At 42.4% G+C, this 20,826-nt stretch overlaps 1 protein-coding gene across 1 annotated transcript; it reads right to left on the bottom strand.

The window, feature by feature from the left end:
* Nucleotides 1-3,110: 3,110 nt before the first annotated feature.
* DCT (dopachrome tautomerase) lies at nt 3,111-20,399 on the bottom strand. Its single transcript, XM_058851937.1, has 8 exons — nt 19,912-20,399; nt 11,685-11,984; nt 10,197-10,297; nt 8,954-9,120; nt 7,155-7,334; nt 6,914-7,049; nt 5,263-5,464; nt 3,111-3,391 (listed from the first exon to the last, which is right to left on the bottom strand). The coding sequence occupies exons 1-8, from the start codon at nt 20,210-20,212 to the stop codon at nt 3,210-3,212; spliced, it is 1,569 nt and encodes a 522-aa protein (XP_058707920.1). The 5' UTR covers nt 20,213-20,399; the 3' UTR covers nt 3,111-3,209.
* Between the last annotated feature and the right edge of the window lie 427 nt (nt 20,400-20,826).

The following is a 20,826-nucleotide window of genomic DNA, read 5'->3' as shown; positions in this document are numbered from 1 at the left end:
TTTCCTCCCTGGGCTGGGCTGGGCTAGGCTGGGTGGCTGTTTAATTATGAAGGTGAAGGGGAAAAGTGAAGGGCAGAGGTGGTCCATGGGCACCAGCTGAGGTTATGCTTTGCACTGATTTGTAGGGTGAAAATCCCAGGGGGATTGTACTGGGCTATGTGGAGATTTGGGATACTGTTTTCAGCATTCTTTCCTTCAGTTTAGGCATCTGTGGGAGCCTTTGAGCTTTTCACCCCTTTGAGCTTCCTCTTCAGCCCACCCCAGCAGCCTCAGACAACTTACGAAACAAGATATGGTAGATATTTATTGGCACCTGCATAAAACAGCAACAAAAAATGCATCTTGTGTTGCTTGGAATTAATGGAATATCAAAACACGTAAAACCAACCTTCACAACCAGACTTGTTGAAGGATTTCCTCCATCCATTCTTTAAAGTGCCTGTGCTCAGTTTCCTTTCTTTTTAAGCATTTCATACAAATTTGACCTGTGCTTCTTCCCTTCACCAAAGACACAACTTTTCTTGGTTGCTAGATCAATACTGTACTTTTTTAAGAGGAGATGAGCTTTCTGGTGTCACCAGTAATATTCCAGTAAGCCAGGAGAGGGCAGGTTGTGCTCTCGATACAGCTGTAGATTTTTATAAACAGCTGCTAAGTCCACTCACAGCTTTAAAGCCCTAATTACCAAACTAAGCCCCAGTCAGTGAAAAGAGGAATGCATGGGTCTTTGACCCTAGTACTTGTTATGTGCATAGCATCAATCTAATGCCCTCATTGCTTTTCTTCTGGAAAGGAAAATACCTTCCCACTCCATTTACATGTGAGACATGAACAACTCTCCTTTGCTTTTCCCACAGGCTCTTAGGCAAAATCTGTCCTAACAAGTTAGCTGCTGTGTTATCTTTTTTACATTTCTCCCTCTTTCTTTCCTTCCTCTACCCCACTGTCACTGTTACTTGCCCATAACCAGGGCAGCTTGCAAAGCAAACACTTGGGACAGCAACATCCAAACGTACAAGCTGATTAAGCTAGTTGGGCACGCTGTGACACCAAGGAAAATTCTCATCCACCCTTGGAAACAGCAGTCTAGAGTGCCTCCTAAATTTTGGCATCCAGATCCCAGGAAGGACAAAAATGTGTCAGTCTCCATCCAACAGCAGCTGTCTAAATTAGTGTTTAGCAAGAACTGGTGTGTGTTCTAGGTTGTTCAGCCTGGAGAAGAGAAGGCTCCAGGGAGACATTTTTGCAGTCTTTTAATATTCAAACAGGGCTTATAAGAAAGATGGGGACAAAATTTTTGATGGAGCCTGTTGTAGTGGGGGTACAGTAGGGGTTTACATTACAAGGGGTAATGGTTTCAAACTAAGACGGTAGATTTAGACTGGACATAAGGAATAAATTTATTACAATGAGGATGGTGAAACACTATCACAGGTTGCCCAGAAGGGTGGTGGATGCCCCATCCCTGCAAACATTCAAGGTCAGGTTGAACAGGACTCTGAGCAACCTGATCTAAAGATGTTCCTGCTCATTGAAGAGGAGCTGCAATGATCTGGACCTGAAGTCTTCTGTGATTCTATATGAAGACCCATAATCTTGTGGTGCTGGAAAACAGCTGACAACTCCTTGAGAGAAGCATATGGAGATCTCAGACCTAGCTATCTTCTGACACAAATAAGGGCCAACTAATGTGACACATGTGTAAGCTAGATTTCTGGAGACCTCATCTGTTGTCTGCAGCACCAGATAACACTGGTCCCTAAATAACAAAACCCCCAAAAGACAACCTAAGTTGGGAACTAAGGTACTGAGCTGAGCTGCTGTACAAAAAGTGCTTCAACCTCTAACATCTTGGGCATAATCCAGGAACAAGTGCACTGGGATCCCACAAAGACAGCAGAAATGGCAGCAGACTGCTGTCCACCTCATGGAGCAAAGGTTATCTGAGTGTGTGATGAGCAAATCACAACTTTGTTTGACCTAAAAAGTCTGCATTTTAGAAGTAAGTTTTGTGAGTTATTCAAAACTAGTTAATTCAAAGATATTCACATATTCAAAGCTAAGTATATGTGAAAACTATCTTCTTTCTTGCTCACATAGGCACTATTGAGCAGGCTAAGAGAAATGACAGAAACTGTTACTGACTGAACTTTTTATTCAAGGCTACAAAAGCAAAGGTTTTATAACACTCGAGACCCCACAATATACAAAGTCTGAATACTCCATTAATGTAATATATCAAGCACCAAAGCTGACAGGATCTGTTCAAGATATCATTTGCTATGTAAAAACACCTGTGCCAAGATAACACAGGACTGGATAACAATGGGCTTCAAATCTCTGTCTAAATAAAGAAATACATAGGGAATGTATAAAGGAAGGTTTAAGATGGGGTCTAGCAGCTGCCACATCCAAACCTGACTCCCCATCTGCACACCTAAGTAATGCAAGCTATCTTAGTTTTGTTACTTTGAGTCCTGCATCCTAGACCTTGGAAATTTGGAAGTTTAAGTCTAGGTTCATAGACCAGCGCGTCAGAGACAAAAAAGTTAAGTCTCACTTTCAACTTCTGTCCAAGGTCCCTAACACAGAGGTAAAACACAAGTGTATATCTAGGTGTCAGGGAACTCCTGATCTTAAATTTTAGGAGGTGGAGTTTTAGAGTTTACCTATTGCTATCTTCAGCTTTATTGAAATAAACTGTAACCAGGGCATTACAGTATTTTGTCAAACAGCATGAAACATTTTGAACCTTAAAACAAGACTGTGTTATTCAGAATATTTATTGAGAACTGTAAAATAATATATTATTCAAACATACATGTAGAATTAATAACTTTCAGCACCTCTTAATATTGCTAAATGAAATCAAGAACACATTGAGGTGAAAAATTATCTTGGTTATTCTCAAGTTGGTTTTCTCCTATTTGGATTCTCAGCTGTCTTGATCTAAACTATAGAGGATGATTTACATGTGTCACACACTCCAGATAACATTTAGTAATGAGAAAAATCTAGTCTGACGTGGGCGCTGCTCATATGTACCCAGAGACTTCACACATTACAATTCACAAGATAACAGGAAAAACCTGAATGAGAACAATTTAGTCAGCTGCCAAAGGAGTGTGTGATAAAGTCTCAGCTAAGATACCAGTAAGGCAATCAAGGTCGCTTCCTACAAGAGCAAGCAAAGAAAGGAAGTGAGGGCACTAGGCCTCTCCCATGTACTTTTTTGGGCTGAAGCTCACATTCATCAGTGGTTCAAAACCTCTTCTGTGCCTTCGGTGCTGGAAAAGGACGAGCAGCAGAACAAGCACGGCCAGAGCTATAAGTGCTCCTCCAATTGTGGATCCAACCATGACAGCCCATGCTTGGGTTTCCTCAAGGGAACCTGGAAATACGAAACAACGGAAGTGAGGACAGCCCATAATTCAATTTTGCAAATTACACAGAAGACATAATATTTCCTACATGCTGATAATTACGATTACTTGTGCAGCTTAGTGACCTACTGCCCACAGGCAAAATTCATAACACACCATATAACTGAGACACATACCAGAGTGGGAGAGGCTTCCTGCCAGAGAAGTCTACAGCTGAATTTAAACTTCAATAATTCATACAAATTTAAGTATTGAGAATGGGCAAGATTAACACTGGCAAGACAAAAAGACCATTCTTTCATCTAATTTGGCCAAAATTATGAACTTTCTATAGTGACATTTCAAGACAGCTGCTTCCATGCTATATTGGTCAACAGGAAACCCTCAAATTTTCCTAAAGACCACAAAGCAGCCTATTGTCAATCTTTTAACTGAAAACACTACTTAATGTGCTTCTGCTGACCAGCTCCAGATCACATCTGTTGATTTTGAACCACTTCTGAAGAACCACTGTCTTCAAAGATAATATTGCTTATTCCTGTAATAACACTGCTCCACTTAGCTGAATTTTTGTGTTTTCATCTATGCTTTCAGAAGCAAAAATTGACTGCTTTCCTTTTCTGAAGAATGCTACATATACTGATATGGCAATGATCACATTTGACTAAACAATCTCAAAAAAAAACTCTCAAGAGGACTGCACGTATTTAATATTTATCTAGACATACAGGTTAGAGGAAACAGATGGCTAAGGGAGATGCTACACTGACTATAAAAGCAACTGAAAGTCTTGTGCCTCAATCTGCAGTCTTCAAAAAGGCTGAGTGCAGTCATTCCAAAAAATAGTAATGTCCCAAAATTAATTGTTTACTGCTTTACCACCTTTCAAGAACCAGCAATGTATTAATATATGTTTATTTCTAATGTGATTACCTGAAGTACAATTAGCAAGTTATTCTTTTAGGAATAGGAGAAGGGTTTGGATGTAAAAGCTGTATTGTCTGAACACAGGCCATGCAGACAGGGATAGATACCCTCCTTCACAGAGAGCTAACAATTTATTTAGGTGTGAGTCAGAAGCAACAGAGTCACAAGCTACCTGCGCTCCTCTCTGGGTGCCTCATTTGCAAAGAAGGAGAGTGGGACAGTAATCCAAAGGGAGGAAAACTTCAACTCCCTAAGAGGGGAAGTTGAAATTTTCAGGGAAAACTCTGGGGATGCTCCTGAGGAAAGCACTGCAGAAGCAGCCAGCATGCCTCCACAAATCAGGGCTCCCCTGTATGAATGCAGCCTGAGGACAAGGGTTTCAATCTTTTGCAGTCTGTAGACATTTAAACAGTCTCCATAGATTAAAACCAGAGATATATGGTAAGCATTTAGAAGAAATTCCTGCCCACACAGGTTAGATAAGCACTTTATGCCTCTCCAAGTAATACTGAAACGGAGAAAGAAACTATTCAGATCTAATCTTTGGAAAAGCAGCTGAATCATGGTTCTCATGCAGTCCTTACTCTTCTGCCTTTTACAAATATTTTAATATCTTGTTGCAAAATTTGGATTTTGTGCATAAAAACTTCGCTTTCTTGCTATTTTGTCTTTGTCTGATTTGTGTCAAAGGTAATTTCAAATACATAGACAAACAATAAGACACATCCCAGCTATGGACATGGAAAATCTTTAAAATTCAGAGTTACAACAAAAAGCAGCCAGGTATCTCTCCAGATACTTAAATATAAAGGTTGGGAAGTGAGCAGGTGAATAGACCTGTGCGTTTTGTGAAAAGTTCCTTATTTTATATTTATATTATATATATATGCCTGTGCCATGGAAAATGTGAGCTGTCTCATCCCTTGTCCAGGAACAGCACCCTGGGACATACCTGGCAGGTCGATGGCATAGGTGTAGCCAAGCTGCTCGGCAGTTTGGAAGAGCTCATCGTTGGTCACCGGAGGGAAAAAAGGGACCATGTTATACAGCCGGTTGTGCCCGATGGGGGCCAGCTCCTCAGGCCAAGCGTTGTCAGGGGGCTTGAAACGCTTCATCCATTCATCAAAGATGGCATCAGTAAAGGAGTGAAGAACCTGCATATCCAGGCACGGGCACACACATTTATTAAGCTCTTTCAGAAATCAGCCACCTTTAAAACACTCAACAAACACGTGAGGTAGCTGGAGCTTTTGAGAGGGAGAGAGAAGAGGCTGATCTAATTTAGATGGGATTTACAGAATGGGAAATCAGGAAAGTTCATGAAAGAACTAAACTGATCTTCCACATGGGACATTTTGCTTTATACATCCTTGTTGTTGCTTGTTCACAAAAAGACCTTTCTCCAGACAGTTTAACATCAGCTGACATCAAATGGGCAGGTGAATCATCACAGGTGAGGAGATGCTGAGCTCAACCAGGTGAATGTGCCTTTCAAAATTATTTTAATCTTTCTCATCTCTGAACAAGTATGGAAAGTTGCAGGAAATTTGACTACATCATGCTCATCTTAGAGCATATGCCACCAGCCCCACAGCTCCAGGTGCCCCTGACTTTGATCAGGTGAGTTTATAGATCTAAAACTAACTAATGCAGGAAAATTGGTTCAGATAACTATTAAAAATATCTGAAACTAATTTCTGACATACTCATGTATTTTAATTACAGCCCTGGAAAAACTTGGAAAATATCCTATAGGAAATAATCTTTTGTACAAAATTACAGTTTAGTGAAATTAATTTCACCATGTAAGAAAGAAACTAATGCAGGAATTAAAGAATTATTAAGAAAACAATCTGAAGAACCGCTACATAAGTATTTGGATTAATTTCTCAAAAAAAAAAGTTGAAAGCTTAAAATAAAGGTAAGAAAGAAATATATCTAAAGAAATACATATAATATATAGATATAATAAATGAAGAATTTATATATGTAATGCAAACACTGCGGTTTAATCCAACAAAGAGGAGAATAAATTTGCATTAATTTACTAGGGGGAAAGATGTATAAGCAAAGTCTACTACTGGCTTTTTATTTGCACAATACTGTTTGTGCTGCTCATGGCAGTGCAGCACTATTCTAATGCACCAGTGAAATCACGTTCTATTTCCCAAAATATCCTGACATTAGATGGACTTCCTTTTAGCTTGTAAATTTTGAAACAAAGAAATAAACCATTCCATCTACTGCCTTAAAATAATTATGCCCACTTTCACCTTACCTTATTGCTGTAAAGTTGTGTGATATAAGCCATTAGATTTAAATATCACCTAATGAAATTATTCAAGGCAGCATGACTTGGACTAGCAGCTCTTCTCCCTAGAATCTTATTTGATATTTTACAAATTACCCTGAGATCTTTCTCCTTTTTATTCAATATTTATGCAGTTGTGGCAGTGTTCAAGAAAAGATAAAGGATTCCTCCTTTTCTATTTAAATTAAGTATTTTTTAGGGAATTCACTTTACTTGTTCTGCAAATCCCTTGTCAGAAATGTGCCTTTGAGCCTCAGCCATTGTCAATTACAATTGTGGGTAAAAGACATACCACAAAGATGGGATCATTGGCAGCTGCGTGAGGGAGAGCACTGGTCCCATTCAGGAAAGAGTGAACCAAATTGTGAAGGCTCAGCATTGGTGAGTCAAGGGCTCCATCTGATTGATCAAAGCCCTCCAGCGCATTCCTGCAGGTGGGTAAAAGCACCATCAAGTAACCACATTCTGCTGACAAATGTGCTCATAAACAAAACCAGTGACCAAGCCAGCTCTAGAGGAGCCGAAGGACAAACCTGAAACTGGAACTGGAATTGCGGAAAAAGGGGGGTCTGTCGAACTCCTGCAGGGAAAGGCACCTCCTGACATCTTCGACGGTGGGCAGCTGCTCGCTGGAGCCGCGGGGCGGCCTCCGCCGCAGTGGCCCCTCGTCAGTCCCATTGCACAGCGTGACCAGGCGGTTGTAGTCATCCAAACTGAGCACGGAACACAGAGAAGCACAAGTCAGAGAAAGGTGAGCACTTGCTTGTTGGCTTTTTCTCATGCAGTATAGACTCCTTGCCTACACATGTGAGAGAGCAGAGGTTTGGGATGGGCGCCTCCTGGGGCAGCTCAGTTCATCTCCCACCTGGGAGATGAATTTATTGCAGGACTATCACCATGACATGGCCTTCCGTGGCCCAGCATCCTCTGTGGACCATCAGTCATTTAGATCAAGAGTTACCAGGTTCATTGTCCACAGAGGGAGGATGTTTTAGAAAAGGCAAGCACAACTCCCATCATGCCCTCTCCCCTCCCAAGGGTTTTGGAAGAAGTTTTTGTCAGGCAATGTAAAACACAGTTTTCAATTTTGAATTGACAAACTTTCACTCCTGAGTAAGGACTATTTTTTTAACTCTTAACAAAAAGGGAAAAAAATAATAGAAATGTGAGTTGAGAGAATGCAAGACATGACAGAAAACAGGTTTTCACTTGCCATCTCTCATCCCCTTTAGATGGAAAGCAAAAGCAATGCTTTGCATCGTCTTTTTTCATGGCCTTTGAGAGCAACCTGCTGTTTCAGGGATTACCCAGTAACTAATGGGGAGCAAATCCATTATATCAGGGAGAGGAAGAGGGAAGGAGAAGGAGAAAAACTGTGTAACACTTCTGAAACAAAAAAAAAATCTGTTCTATTCAGTATGAAATGAAACAGCATTTTCAGAAACTTCTGAAGTAAACAAAAGCTCTTCTCAGTTTAACCTTGGTGAGGCAAAAGCTTAGTCACATCAGTTTTCAAGAAAAAAAACAAAGCCCTATGTATTTTTGAGGGAAAAGTAGGGGCGAGACTTAAAGAAAACTGGTGCCTAAAGCTGGAATTTCAAATATCTCTTTAGGTATCCAGAAAAAGAGACCCTTTTGAAAAACCCTGAGCTTTTGGTACCTCTGTCTGACTAACTGCACACTGCCCCTAAGCTGAGAGAAGAATGATGTATGGGTATTGTAACCAAGAGCATTTTATGTCACACCATCCTGATCCCACATCTGAATCCCCTGTCAAAGCCCTGATCTCACATGAGTCAGCACATTCCCACACAGAGCTGGCAGCAAGCTCTTAGCTGGCTCAGTGCTGTTTTTCATGTGAAATCTCGGATATTTCAAAGTCAATCCCCAAACTGCATTAAATATATCAGGGTTAAAGTCTCATCCAAAATAAGGTAGCAGACTTTCCAGCCTATCTCTACCTTCCTGTATGCCAAAACAATTTTCTGCTGCTGAGATCAGTTTGGTGTATAGAGAACCAACACACAAGCATTTCTTTTTTAGAAAGATACTTGCCAATGGGGAAACTCCTCAGATTTTTGGCCACCATAAATTGGCTAAATCAACTAAAATCCTGTACTAGAAGAATCATCTTTAAAAAACACACTTCCACAATAAGAGAAATTTACACAGAACCATCTACACATAAACTGATGGCAATTTCCAGTTTTAAAGAAGATGTCTTGGCTCCTTTCCTGCCACTCACTCACACTGAGAGAGCAGCCCATGCTGTCAATGCTGAATGACAGTGAGGGTTCGTCCACATGCGAGCTTGCCCTGGATACTCTCCTACCTGTTACAAACTACTTGCCACCGGGAGAACCTGGAGCTCAGGTTGATCAAGCCCGGGTCATCGGGCCGTGATGCTCCAAAGAGCTGGTCCGTGCAGATGTCGCACTCGTTCCTGCCCGTGGCAAAGTTCCAGTAAGGCAGCGCGAAGGACTCGTTGCCCATCAGGCGCTGCAATGGACAGAAATGCATTAGTTGGGAATCGACTCCAAAGGGAAGAGAAAGAAAGGGACTCCTTCAAGCTGTTTGACTGGATATTTCACTGAATAGTCAGCTTTGCATTCTGCATTTCAACTACCTGCATTTCACGGTGCCGCTCCAACTCCTTCCAAAAGATTGTGACATTAAATCAGCCTAAGCAAAGACATTGTCATTAGTTTCCCTACTGTGGGACTGCACTTCTTTAGGCCATGTTAGGCTTTCTGCCAGCTCAGAGACCAGGCAGGAGAGCAGGAGCAGAGACGAATTGAGCCTTAAGCAAGTAAGAGGCTTTGAGTGATGTAAGTGGGTAATGGGTAAAATTGTGCATGTGGTTGGCTTTCGTTCCAGAAAACTGGCCCTGGGGAGGAATCAGAACTTGTGTTAATAGGGGAGTACAGTGCATTTGATTGTGCTTGCTTGCCAGATACGATTTCACACAAGCAAGATCCTGCAGCTATTTTGATAAGCAACCATTTTCATTAGAGATCTGTAAGGCTGAAATACAGCAACATTGCCAGCATAGAAGCCATGCAAATGGAAATGAGTCGATGCTTCTGTAACTGGCTCTCAGGCATGCTAACATATATTTCTTTAAATGGTGTGTTGTTAAATATATGTACGTATGTATGTATGTATGTATTAAATGTATGTCATATTTAAAGGGAGTAATATATAGAGCTGGTTTCATAGGAACAGTATCTTCAATATCAGCCAACAATATATGTTACCAAGTTTTACATTGAAAGCGTTGCTTCAATTTTATACTGTTACTTCACATCTTCTATCCTCTGTTGTGGAGATGAAGGCAAAAAAATCTCCATGATAACCTTCACATCACTGTTCATGGTGAAAAACCATTCAGTCCTCAGCAATCAGTAAGCATAATTTCACTTAAAACAAAACAAAAAAATTATCAAAGAGCAAGCAATCCTGGGAGTTTGGGTGAGAAACTATCCTAGGAGGTAGCTTACCCTTGGCTGGCTCAGCAAACTGACAAAGCAAAAGGGAGAAGCGGTGCAAGGAAAAGGAAAGGCTGTTCAACTAACCTGCAGTTCCCGCTCCAGCCACAGCAAGTGGTATCTATGCCAAGTAACGAAGGCAGGTCCTTGGTGGGAGAAATCAATACCTTTGAAGGGGCGGCCAGGACCTGAAAAAGGAAGATAAAACAAACATTTAAGCATCAAATGAGCACCTCCTTTCATTGCCTGGAGTGAAGTTAAATAAGAACCTTCAGCTCTGCATCTCTGAAAAGAGTGCACACAACAGAAGCTACATCACTTACTTGGGACAAGTGAAAAAAACTCCTCTGTAGATATTTGCTTCAATGCTTATCAAAACTTCACATTACCTAAAAAGCTGGATATTATGAAGATTTCTTCTTGCTTTTGTGGATTTTGATTTTAAAAGCTGTTTTACTTTCTAAAACCATATCTCCTTGCTAATATGTGCATTATCTCATTATCTTGCTCAGCTGCAAGACTTACACCATGTATCCATGAAGAGAACCTCAGCATTTTCCATGCCAATAGTAATCCAGAGCCCTTTGCCAACTTTCTTCAAATTGTGCTTGTTATTTCTTGTATTGTGCTTTTGCTGGGTGAGAGGCTTCAAACCACATGTGGATTTGCTGATAACTGTAGAAACCTTCAACCCACATATGCATTTATTTACCATTGCAGCAACACTAGAAGTTTCCCCTTTCCCTTTCCCCATGGCTGTTTTCCCTGTGGCCTGAAGAACCTTTGCTCTCACTAGGCCAGAAGCTGCTTCCTTCAGCCCTGCAAAATGGAGCTGTGTCAGAGGGGCAAACTGAGCGATACCCACTGCAGAGTAGCAGTCACTCTCCAGCAAGGAGATCGATATGGACCGTCCAGTCTGCACATGGGACTGCCAGCTGGAAAAGCCATACTGGTTGGTGTGCCTCCTGCAAGAAGCAGGAGTTGTGAAATGGGGCTGGTATAGGTGCTTCTGTCTAGAAAAGCAGTGAGGCCTAGGAATCTGAACCTGGGAGAAAGCATGGGGTTAGATACGCAAACCTCTAAGTTAGGTTGGTTTTAAAAGGTGACTGTGATTAGTCAAGCAAATCCCATTTTTGGTGAATTGCTGAAAGCCACAGAAAGCAGTAGCACTCTGGTCCTGAATATCTCTGTATGGCCTGTGGCTTCACCACTGCAGAGCCCCTTTCCCACCACCATTTTATCTATCTTGTCCTATGGACAGAGAACATCTTTTTGAAGTCAGTCACTGCCTGACCACACTTCAGTTCACTCAAGTGAAATGAAGGGTGCATTGCTCTCTGTCAGACTGAAGATGCACCAGGAACACAACTGGTGTGCTCCAGGTGCCATGGGGCATGGGGACCAGACCACAGCAGGTCCAAAGGACATGTCCCTTGAGTACTGATGGCCACCAGCTTCTCACCACCACCTGTTTTGCTCCACAGCTCTGTGCCTACTACTGGGACCTTTGTTCAGCAGTGGTACTTTCACCCTTTTCTTTACCTGCAGAGTCCATTGGAAAAGAAAAGCACTAACCCAAGAGCGTGTCTCTGACTGAGTAGTAATGAAGCCAGACAAAGTAGTTGTAAATACTGCAGTTGGCAATCTGCGGTTCCTCTCCGCTTGGACCAAGCAGGCTTCTCCAGTGCTGAGTTGCAATGACGTAGTCGGGGTGAATGGTCGTCTTGGCACGGTCTAGAGCATCAAAAAACTGCTCTCTCTCCTCTGCTGTCAGAGAGTGGACATCCTTCCTGACAACTGCTGGCTTCCTCCTGTTGCATTCAGGGCCAGTCCAGCCAAATTTGCATTCACCACAGTTGTAGCCACCAAAGTTCCCTGGATCAAGATGGAACAATCAGTCATGACATTATGAATCAGGGAAAACTATCAGTGAAACGCAGGAGAATGAAGAATTAGTGCTCTTCTTCCCCAGAGATGCCAGTTCCTGGAAAGGACAGCAGCTGAGCAGACTGGCAGCTTTGCCAATTGACTAACCAGAAGGATGGCTGGCTCGATTCCCAGAGTCACAGCAGGGCCAAGAATAACACTCAGCCAGTTGGGGAAGTGCTGGGTAATGGGCTTGACGCCCTGAGGTGCTCAGAGCTCTGCAAAGCCCTCAGGCACGTGAGGACTCTCACTGAACAGAGAGCTGAGCAATTGAGGTTAAGCCGGTGATGAAGGGCTTTGCTCGATTGGCTCTCAAGTACTCCTCTACTTCCAGGATCAAACCCAAAACTGGGTCAGTTCACATGGATCCTTAAGCACAGAAAAAAATCCCTACACAAAACAGTTCTCTTAAGGATAAAACTTATGTGAAACTAGTACCTCTTAGAAGTGTATCTGGGGCCCAAGACAAACCAGGACAAGCAGCAGGGTTACTGCTGGTCACTCTTTAAGCATTATTAAATAGTGCTGCAATAACAGCCTGCGAAACACTGCAGTACTGCCGTTCCCTGCTGGCATCACTCCTAAGGCAAGTAATCAGGTCCGCTCTAGGATATTAGCTCAGACTCTCTGATGAGATGGGAGAGCCCAGGAAAGCAGAGCTTGCTTTACGTGTGGTCTCTTGCACGCTGTGGCAGACAGCTGGCAGCAGCAGAAAGGCCCTACTGCATCTTGCACCCCCGTTTCTGGGGGAGCCAGGGAACAACCAGCCATTCCCGCAGTACACACCTGCCCTCTGCCTGCGTGCTGGCAGGCTGCAGCTGTGGAGGACATGGGGCGATGCTGCCACGGGCAGGGGGGAGCAGAATGGCAACCAGGGCTCCTCTGGGATCTCCACACTGCTATCAAAAATCTGAACTGCCTCCTTAACCCGTCCTCAACCTCCCCTCCAGCTCCACACACACTCATTCCACAACAACCATGCCAATTATTTTCCAAAATGTCATAAAATCTCACTGCTCACCACACGTATTGGTGCTGCTAGATCCAGGACTAACATGGGGATGGGGTAGTGTCTTATGAAATGTTCCCACATGGGCAGATGTCCCTAGGCTGTAGGCTTGAGCCTATGACCAGAACAACAATTAACATTAAAGCAAGATTTCAGACTGTCAGTGGCTACAGGGCTTATTACCAAATCCAAAGACCCCCAGCGTTACAAGGGCTGTTACCAACAAGGCTCTGAAGCATATGTTGAGTTTTTAGAGTAAGGGCTGCTGTACTGTAAACATCTGTGGCAGACTCCAGTGAGACCTGCCAAGAAGATATGAGAGCTCTTACTGCAGAGTTTGGACCCACTGTAGGTTGGTTATGGTTGCTTCAGAGCCCCTGAGACCTCTAAGTTTACAGGTTATCATGAAGCTGAGGATCAGGGCTAAGCTTAGGCACCACAAGCATGAAGACTTCAATGAGGTTTTGGATCATGCACATCGTGATGGCATCCCATGAGGACAGTTTCCAGACATATGGCTTACATTTTGTCGTGATGCAAGTAGAAGCAGCTGGGCTCAGCTGCCATGTTCCAGCTATGAGGGAAGGCACCCAAAGCCAGGGGTCTCTGCATGGGCTAAAGGGGATGAAGACAAACACCAGAAAAAACAAGTAGGTTATAGTTCTATGAAACAAAGCAGATTGTGTGGATTGTATGGATATGGGGGGTGTAAGCAACATGGAAGATTTATTTGATCACAATATCCTCAGGGTTCCATCAGAACAGCACAATTACTGTTATCAGTTCAGTGTACTCCTCTATCTGTGTCTTGTTCATTCTTTATGACTCAGCCTAGCTATTAGGGTCCATCACATACTCCAGCCTGAACTGACCAGATGACAAATATCAAGAATATCTTGTAGCATTGCCTAATTAGGCCATGTATACTGCTCAAGTTTCAGTCATGGACCATGAACTTCTGGAAAGCATCTGTTGACCCTCACACTCGGGTACAATTCAATCCTTAAAAGAAGGGGGAAAAAGAAGGAAATAACCATGAAAAGATCTGTCAACAACTTCTTTTGGGACTGGCAGTGATTCCTCCAGTCATTTAAGGTACCCCTCTACTCACAGTGCTGGATAAGCATCACATTGAAATACAGCACTAACAGAACCCAAGTCAGCACAGGAACAGGTTTGTGCTGTCTGGGCTAGCATCAGAACCAGACACTCTTTGGCACTAGTTGAGGCTCTGATGGTGCCTATTCCTCTCACAGGAAGGGCCCTTTGAATCTGCAGGTCTTGATGCCTGAAATCATTTTATCAGACAATATCTGTATTTTAGGTATATTCTATGTACCTACTCAGGCCCTGAGAAGAAATTTGCAAAAGCCTGAAATGATGAGTTATCTTCATGGGAAGAAAGCTCTTCTCCAACTGTATGTATCTGGAGCCAGGTGGACCAATGACTTGCTTACCTGTTTCCCTTGGGCAGGCACTATTTATATCCAATTGATGCTCTGCAGGATTTTCTCCTTTAACCACCCTATCTATGAAGGAATCCAAGAGCTCCATTCCTTCCATCACTTCCCCAGTCACTTTTCAATGGGGCACAAGCTTTTACTAAGCTAGGAGGACTGCAGTGGAGATTTGCAAATGGGACACATTTTCCAGGCAAAGTAGTAGTTCACACTGCAATATTTCTGCTGATTGTGTTGAACATTTTTATCACATCTTCAGGTCTATTTGGCAATGTTCCATTGTCAGAAACAAATAGAACAACAACACTTTGTGATATCAAAGCTTGCTTTTCGTCATTTTCTTTCAACAGACTGCGTGCATCACAGGTCTGCTGTTATGGCACGAAAATGATGGAGGTCTGTGGGATTTCCCATAATTCAAAGAGAAATTACTGCAGTAATCAGACCCAGCTTTTTTATGACCCATCCAAACCACTCTTTCAGCATTTGTTTCTAAAGCATTCTACCAGGCCACTGATCTGGAAATTATGCATTCCTGTTTCCAGAAAGTTCATTTACTGCCGTGTGCACTTCCCACATGACAGCATTGTGAAATGCTGGTCCCTTAAAACTCAACTTCCCTGTCTGCTATGCTAGGGATGATGGACCCAATTGGTACAGGTCCACAAGAACAGGAAAAATAACCCCACGGTAGCAGGATATAGTGCACAGTAGATATTTTCAGTAAGGCAGTGAGACCCTTTCAAGATCCTTTGCACACAGGAACCCTAGGAACATGCAAGGATTCATGCCTTAGCATTTTTTCATCTTCAGTGATTAACACATAGGAACACATAGTACAACCTCTCTGAGGCTCTGCCAGGGCCAAGAGATTATTATCGCCTCTTGTGGTTTCCAGAGAATATAGTGTGGGAGGTCATTCTGGTACACAGGAAGATCATATCACTGTTGGATAACAAGCTCCCAGCTTGTTCCATTATTTCCAGAAATGCCCACTGTACTGCCTCTGGTCAAAAAAATCTGCATATTCTCCATTAACCTTTTTGTCTGGAGATGGGATCACATGCCTTGGGAGCCATCTTCTTCTGTATCCAGTGTCAGCAATACTTAAGATGCTCTTTCTCAGTCCAGTTGGGTGAACCTGGCTTTTCTGAATTTCTCCCACTGGGTCAATCCCTGGGCATGGCACTGAGAAAAACACACTTTTTACGACCTGACCCTCGGTGTGTGGTCATACACATCACTGGTGTATGCTAACATCACACACCACTGTAGATGTTTCTCAAGCCTGGGGGATGCCTGAGCTCATGGATTTTCTACCTCTTATCGATTGTAACACGTGGTTGGCCTTTAGTCACCAAACATAACACAAATTAATAACTCCATCAACTTAGTGTCTTTTCTTCAGTGAAAATGAACCCACTCAACACTAACCATCTTCTGCCTTGTTTTAGTGTGCCAAGATGAAACCCAAGCAGCTGTCATGCCCCTTCCTTCTATAGAGAACAGTTTAATGCCCATCATTAATATCCATCATTTATCAGGTGGGGAGAAAGGGCTCCTTTTCAGGCTCCTTTAGCTATTGCATTAAAACCAGGAGTGACATTAGATTTGAAACACCTGCATATTGCAATTCCTCAAGGCTGGGATCAGGGCTGCTACCATGTGGGACAAAGAGTTAGCTCTTCTCTCTTTTATAGCTCTTCATTTGGACACACTCACGGGCTGTAGGATGTGGAAGATCTGTACCTACACTGGATTTAATAGGGTCATCAAGGCTATAATTTCATATTATCCCACAGACACATTACCCTACAACAAGTAAATGAAGTGTATTTTATAACCACTTCAGAAGCCAAATTTTTACCTCATGGGTAGCCATCATATCAGCTACATGGCGTAACTGACAATATGGTTACAGATAAAGAATAGATGTTAAATCATCTGTCCCCAGCTTGAATATATTGCAATATATTGTAAATAAAACAAGAATTTGAAAGGATTTAATTTTTTTCTCAAAAAAAAATCCAATTAAAAATAGAGTAATGTTCAGCACAACCTTAGAAAGTGGAAGCAGAAAAAAATGACAATTATGTTTAACTCCTCAGTGAACTCAAGCTACGTCATTGTTTAATCACTGTCACAATCTGTACTAGCAACCACATGACTGCAGTGGTTTTTCACAATAGGCTTCTGTACTGAGTTTTTAAAATGCTATACCAGATCTGTATCCCAGCAGTACAATGTTATTGTTCAGAACTCAAAATAGCATTTAGTTTACAAGTCTTCTAAAATAGTTTTCTTCTAAACTAAATTTAATTATCTCACTGAAATACTGCTTTGTGTAAACAGCCACAAGTCTCAATATTCAAGGTTGGATTCATGTATCCATCACTTGGACTAATTCAATATGTACACCTTCTTGAAAAACAAGTTAGCACATTCTCCTTCACATGTACTGCACAATGTCAGGATCTGTCATCAGGTTGTTTCAGCTTAAGAATTTATATAAATTGAATAATGCGGGGGCACCTAAACCAATTGTCGAACACATTCAATAGATTCAAAATTGAAATTAGTCAAGAACTAAAAACTCTTCGCTACCTTCCAACTACATTCATTCCATAACCCCATATTTTTTTACAGAGATGATATTTTGACTGCAGCCAACACATTGAGTGAAATGTATATCATTCTGACAATAAACCTGCAATTGCTTATTGACCATGGCCCTTGGCACAAAAAGTGGGAAGCAAAGCTGGATCTTTCTTTTGTTCTAATCCTGTTCTATTCGTCCTCAGTTAAAAAAAATCTATTGCATATTCTCTGCAGAAGCCTAGAAATGGAAAAAAATTAATATAATCCTATTATAGCCATTCATCCATATTTGTGTTTGGGATTTTCTTTTTTTCTTTTTGGTTTGTTAGGGGGGTCGTTCTATAAATATACAGGACCCAGACCTGGATAGATATGATTCTAAGGTATTTTTCCTCGGTGAACAGCTTCAACAAATGGAAAAATTTTCATTTCTTCTCTCCTTAGATACTAAGTTTTTAGCAAAAAGTTAAATTTATTGTGAAAACTCCAGAATCCCACCTTTGGAAGACCTTGGCCCCTGTTCGTCACAGTTCCAGCTATGTGACGTTCATTTGGCACTGTCTGACCAAATAATCAGCTACATGGTTGTTGGAGTTCCCACAGATTATCATTCATACCATTTCTAAACTATAAATTAAACACTGTCAAGATGGAACATGACTGTTTATATTGTTAAAGTGCTAGAAAAAACCTTGATGGGGTTAGAGTTTGCACAATCCAGGAACCATTCCAAACAGGCAGTTTGCACATAAAATTTACCTGGAAAAGAAGATACCTTCATGGCAGAGATGTTCTGTGTTCCATGTCCCTTTGAATGAGCATATTTAATTTTTGTTACCATATGTTACCTACAATTATGTTACACGGGTAGCATAGCTCTAGATGCCTAATAAATACCACACATCATGCCACTTACAGCTGGTGTGCAGACAACCAGTGTATTAAACCAAGTGGAAAAAAAAACCACAAAGAACCCCTAATAGACACGGATCCACGATCACTAGCATTGTAAAAGCATCAGATCTAATTAAAATCCCACACAGCTGTGAACTTCTTAGCATTCTCCCAGAAATACATACAGCATCAAGCAGAGTACAGCCCAGGAAATCTTTCTGAAAATCATGCTTAAGGATACATTTCACTTACTGTTTTATCACCAGTATATTTAGATTAAAAAATCTGCAAGGAGAATGAGAAATCCAAGGAATTTAAAGAGGCAAGGGGAGCAGCCAGCTCAGAAGAAGTAAAGCTGAACGAAAGGACACTACATTCTGCTCATGTAACTTGGATCCAGTCCTGCAAATATCAAATACCAGTGCTTATCTCTACTTGGACAAGCAAGTTAATGTCTGCCTATGCAGAGCATTTCTGTCTCCACTGCTCTTGAATTTACTCCCAGGTCTTGATGCTCTAATTACTTTAACTGCGTAAATATTGGAGCATGCCCATGTGCTCCAGTGTTCTTCTAACCCAGGATCTGTGTCTGTATGTGATACCTGACTTAAGTTTTGGAGGTATGTAAAGACCTTTAAGAAAAAAATTGTGCATCCAATTTCTTTTTTTGCAAACCATCTGGAAAAGTCTTTTTGCACAAGCATTTGAAATCCAGTCAAAGGAAGAGATAAAAATTGATGTATACTATAAAGTCAATTGTTATTATTTTGAGGAGTTTCAGTAACATGTATCCATTTAAGTCATCTGCCACTACCTCTCTGTTTCCAGTTGATAACTGTAATGGAAAATTTAACCTCTTTGGCTGAAATTCTCTGCAGTGCTGCCTTCCCAGATTAATCTGGGCTTTCTTGGTAGTGCAAGGTATACATTTTAGACAAAACAGTTCAGCTCATTCTAAGAATCAGACTGAAGCGAAACAGTTTATTCTTCTCATGCAAGAAAATTCAAACAATTTTCTTGATGTTCTCAAAAAGAAATCCCAGTTTTCATTTGAAATGTGCCTAGAAAGAGACTTCAGTGCCTGGAATGTGCCTTTGGCCTTACTAGTGGTGTCATCTCCTGCCAGTCCTGCGCAGAAGTCTGAGCTGAGGATGTAGTGCCTGCTCATTTTAACCCTCCTTCAGCTAGGGCTGTTGCTGAGAAAGGGTCCTGTCACCTTATTCTGCCCTGAGCTCACCTTCCTGCTCATTGCCTCCAGCCACCTTAGGGAAGTGGTCTAGTTGGAATCTTACCCCTTTGGCCAGGTTAGCCTTCATGCACATCTCCCCCCAGATCCCTTTCACCTCCAGCATGCAAACTCAGGAGCCCGTGTAAAGTCACAGTGAGAAGTAGCAGCTGGAGATGAAGAGGAAAAGGATGGAATGGCCCCTTTGGTGGCTGTACAGACACATTTTGGATGAGTGTAAGATGTAAATTTAGTTAACAAACTTGGGAAACACCCTGGCCTGATACTGGGAGACTTTCAGCACACAGGGCTAAGTCATCCTGCAAAGTATTAGTCCATGAGGAATCAAACAATGCACATGATCCAGGTTCAGTGCACTGTAAGTAGCAGTGATAGAGGTTTGAAAGCAGCAATGAAAGGTCCAAAACCCTGTGGAGAAAGGGGATCACTGGCTACGGGGACAACTCCATGGGCAAAGAGAAAAATACAAAAGTTCACATGAGAGAAAACACTCTGACCCTGCTGCTCTGAAAAGGTACTAACATTATCTTGAATATGGAAGAACTTTTAGGATACTGGTAATGACTGAAGCCTTCTTTATACCTTTATACCACCAGGAATGTCTCTGCCTTTGGAGCAAGGTTAGCAGACCCCTCCATCCCCATCCCCTTCCCGCAGCACCCATCTCACCTGTGCACCGACAGCTGTGGTTGAAGAACTTGAGGGGCCACCGTTCCCGGTCATCCACATTTTGGAGAGTGTAGGGGCCACTCCAGGGCTGAGTGTCTGCCTGCACCCCCTCACACCGTCCCCTGCCCTGCAGGGACCCACAGATATTGCCTGGCTCTGTCCCCAAGGCCGGGCAGCAGCGTTTCAGGCGAAGGGCTTCCACCGTCATACAGACACGGGGAAACTGTGCCTGTGCCTGTGGGGGACAGCAGCAGCTCAAGTAACCCAGACCTGCCCAGAAGAGCCACCTCAGGGCTCCCATTACAGCTGGGTGCAGGCTGTGCCTCCCTGCTGGACCTGACTGCAGAGAGCAGGGAAATGTACACTGTGGGACAACCTGGCCTCACCACAGCTCCATGCCCCAGCCAACCAGGATAATAACTCTGGCTGCTGAGGATGCTGGTGTTGGGTGTTTGTTTAATCCCAGCCTCTAATTGCCTTGAATGCAGCTCAAAAGACGGGTGCTTTGACTCTGTGGTGCCTGCCCAGCAGCCACGGCTTTGAGCAGGGTTTATATAGAGGTTGGGAGAAGCCCTCATTAGAGGGATTAGCACAGTACAAATCCTCGTGTTTTGCACATGACATCAAGGGCAGAAAAGATGCCAGTGTGAAAGCAAGTTCTGCAGGCTCTGGCAGCTTGTCAGGAGAATGAATGCCTCAGATTTATTTCTCCAACTCTTTTATGAGCTTTGAGAAATTGATGGTCTTGTTTTAGCTGAGGTGGCTGGAGAAACACATTCATTCTTTTAATCAAAACCCTGTAAACAGATGATAAATAGAAGAAGAAACTTATTCGCTTTTAGTTCATTCACTGCAAGATAATACTTTCCATTAAAGCAGTAGCAGTGGAAAACTAGCTGGAAGAGCAGAGGATAG

This window comes from Poecile atricapillus, chromosome 1, assembly GCF_030490865.1.
Source record: "Poecile atricapillus isolate bPoeAtr1 chromosome 1, bPoeAtr1.hap1, whole genome shotgun sequence".
In the NCBI taxonomy this organism is placed as follows: Eukaryota; Metazoa; Chordata; class Aves; order Passeriformes; family Paridae; genus Poecile; species Poecile atricapillus.
The sequence above is the reverse complement of the archived record's forward strand: the minus strand, read 5'-3'. Positions and strand labels throughout refer to the sequence as shown.

What these genes read in the sequence shown, in the direction of transcription:
- DCT (XM_058851937.1), bottom strand. Translation starts at nt 20,212, where the DNA reads ATGGGAGCCCTGAGGTGGCTCTTCTGGGCAGGTCTGGGTTACTTGAGC. An exon ending in AGTCAGAGACACGCTCTTGG is followed by an intron (nt 10,298 to 11,684) that starts GTTAGTGCTTTT and finishes TTCCTTTTTCAG; the next exon opens with GTCCTGGCCGCCCCTTCAAA. An exon ending in CCAATGATCCCATCTTTGTG is followed by an intron (nt 5,465 to 6,913) that starts GTATGTCTTTTA and finishes CTGGATATGCAG; the next exon opens with GTTCTTCACTCCTTTACTGA.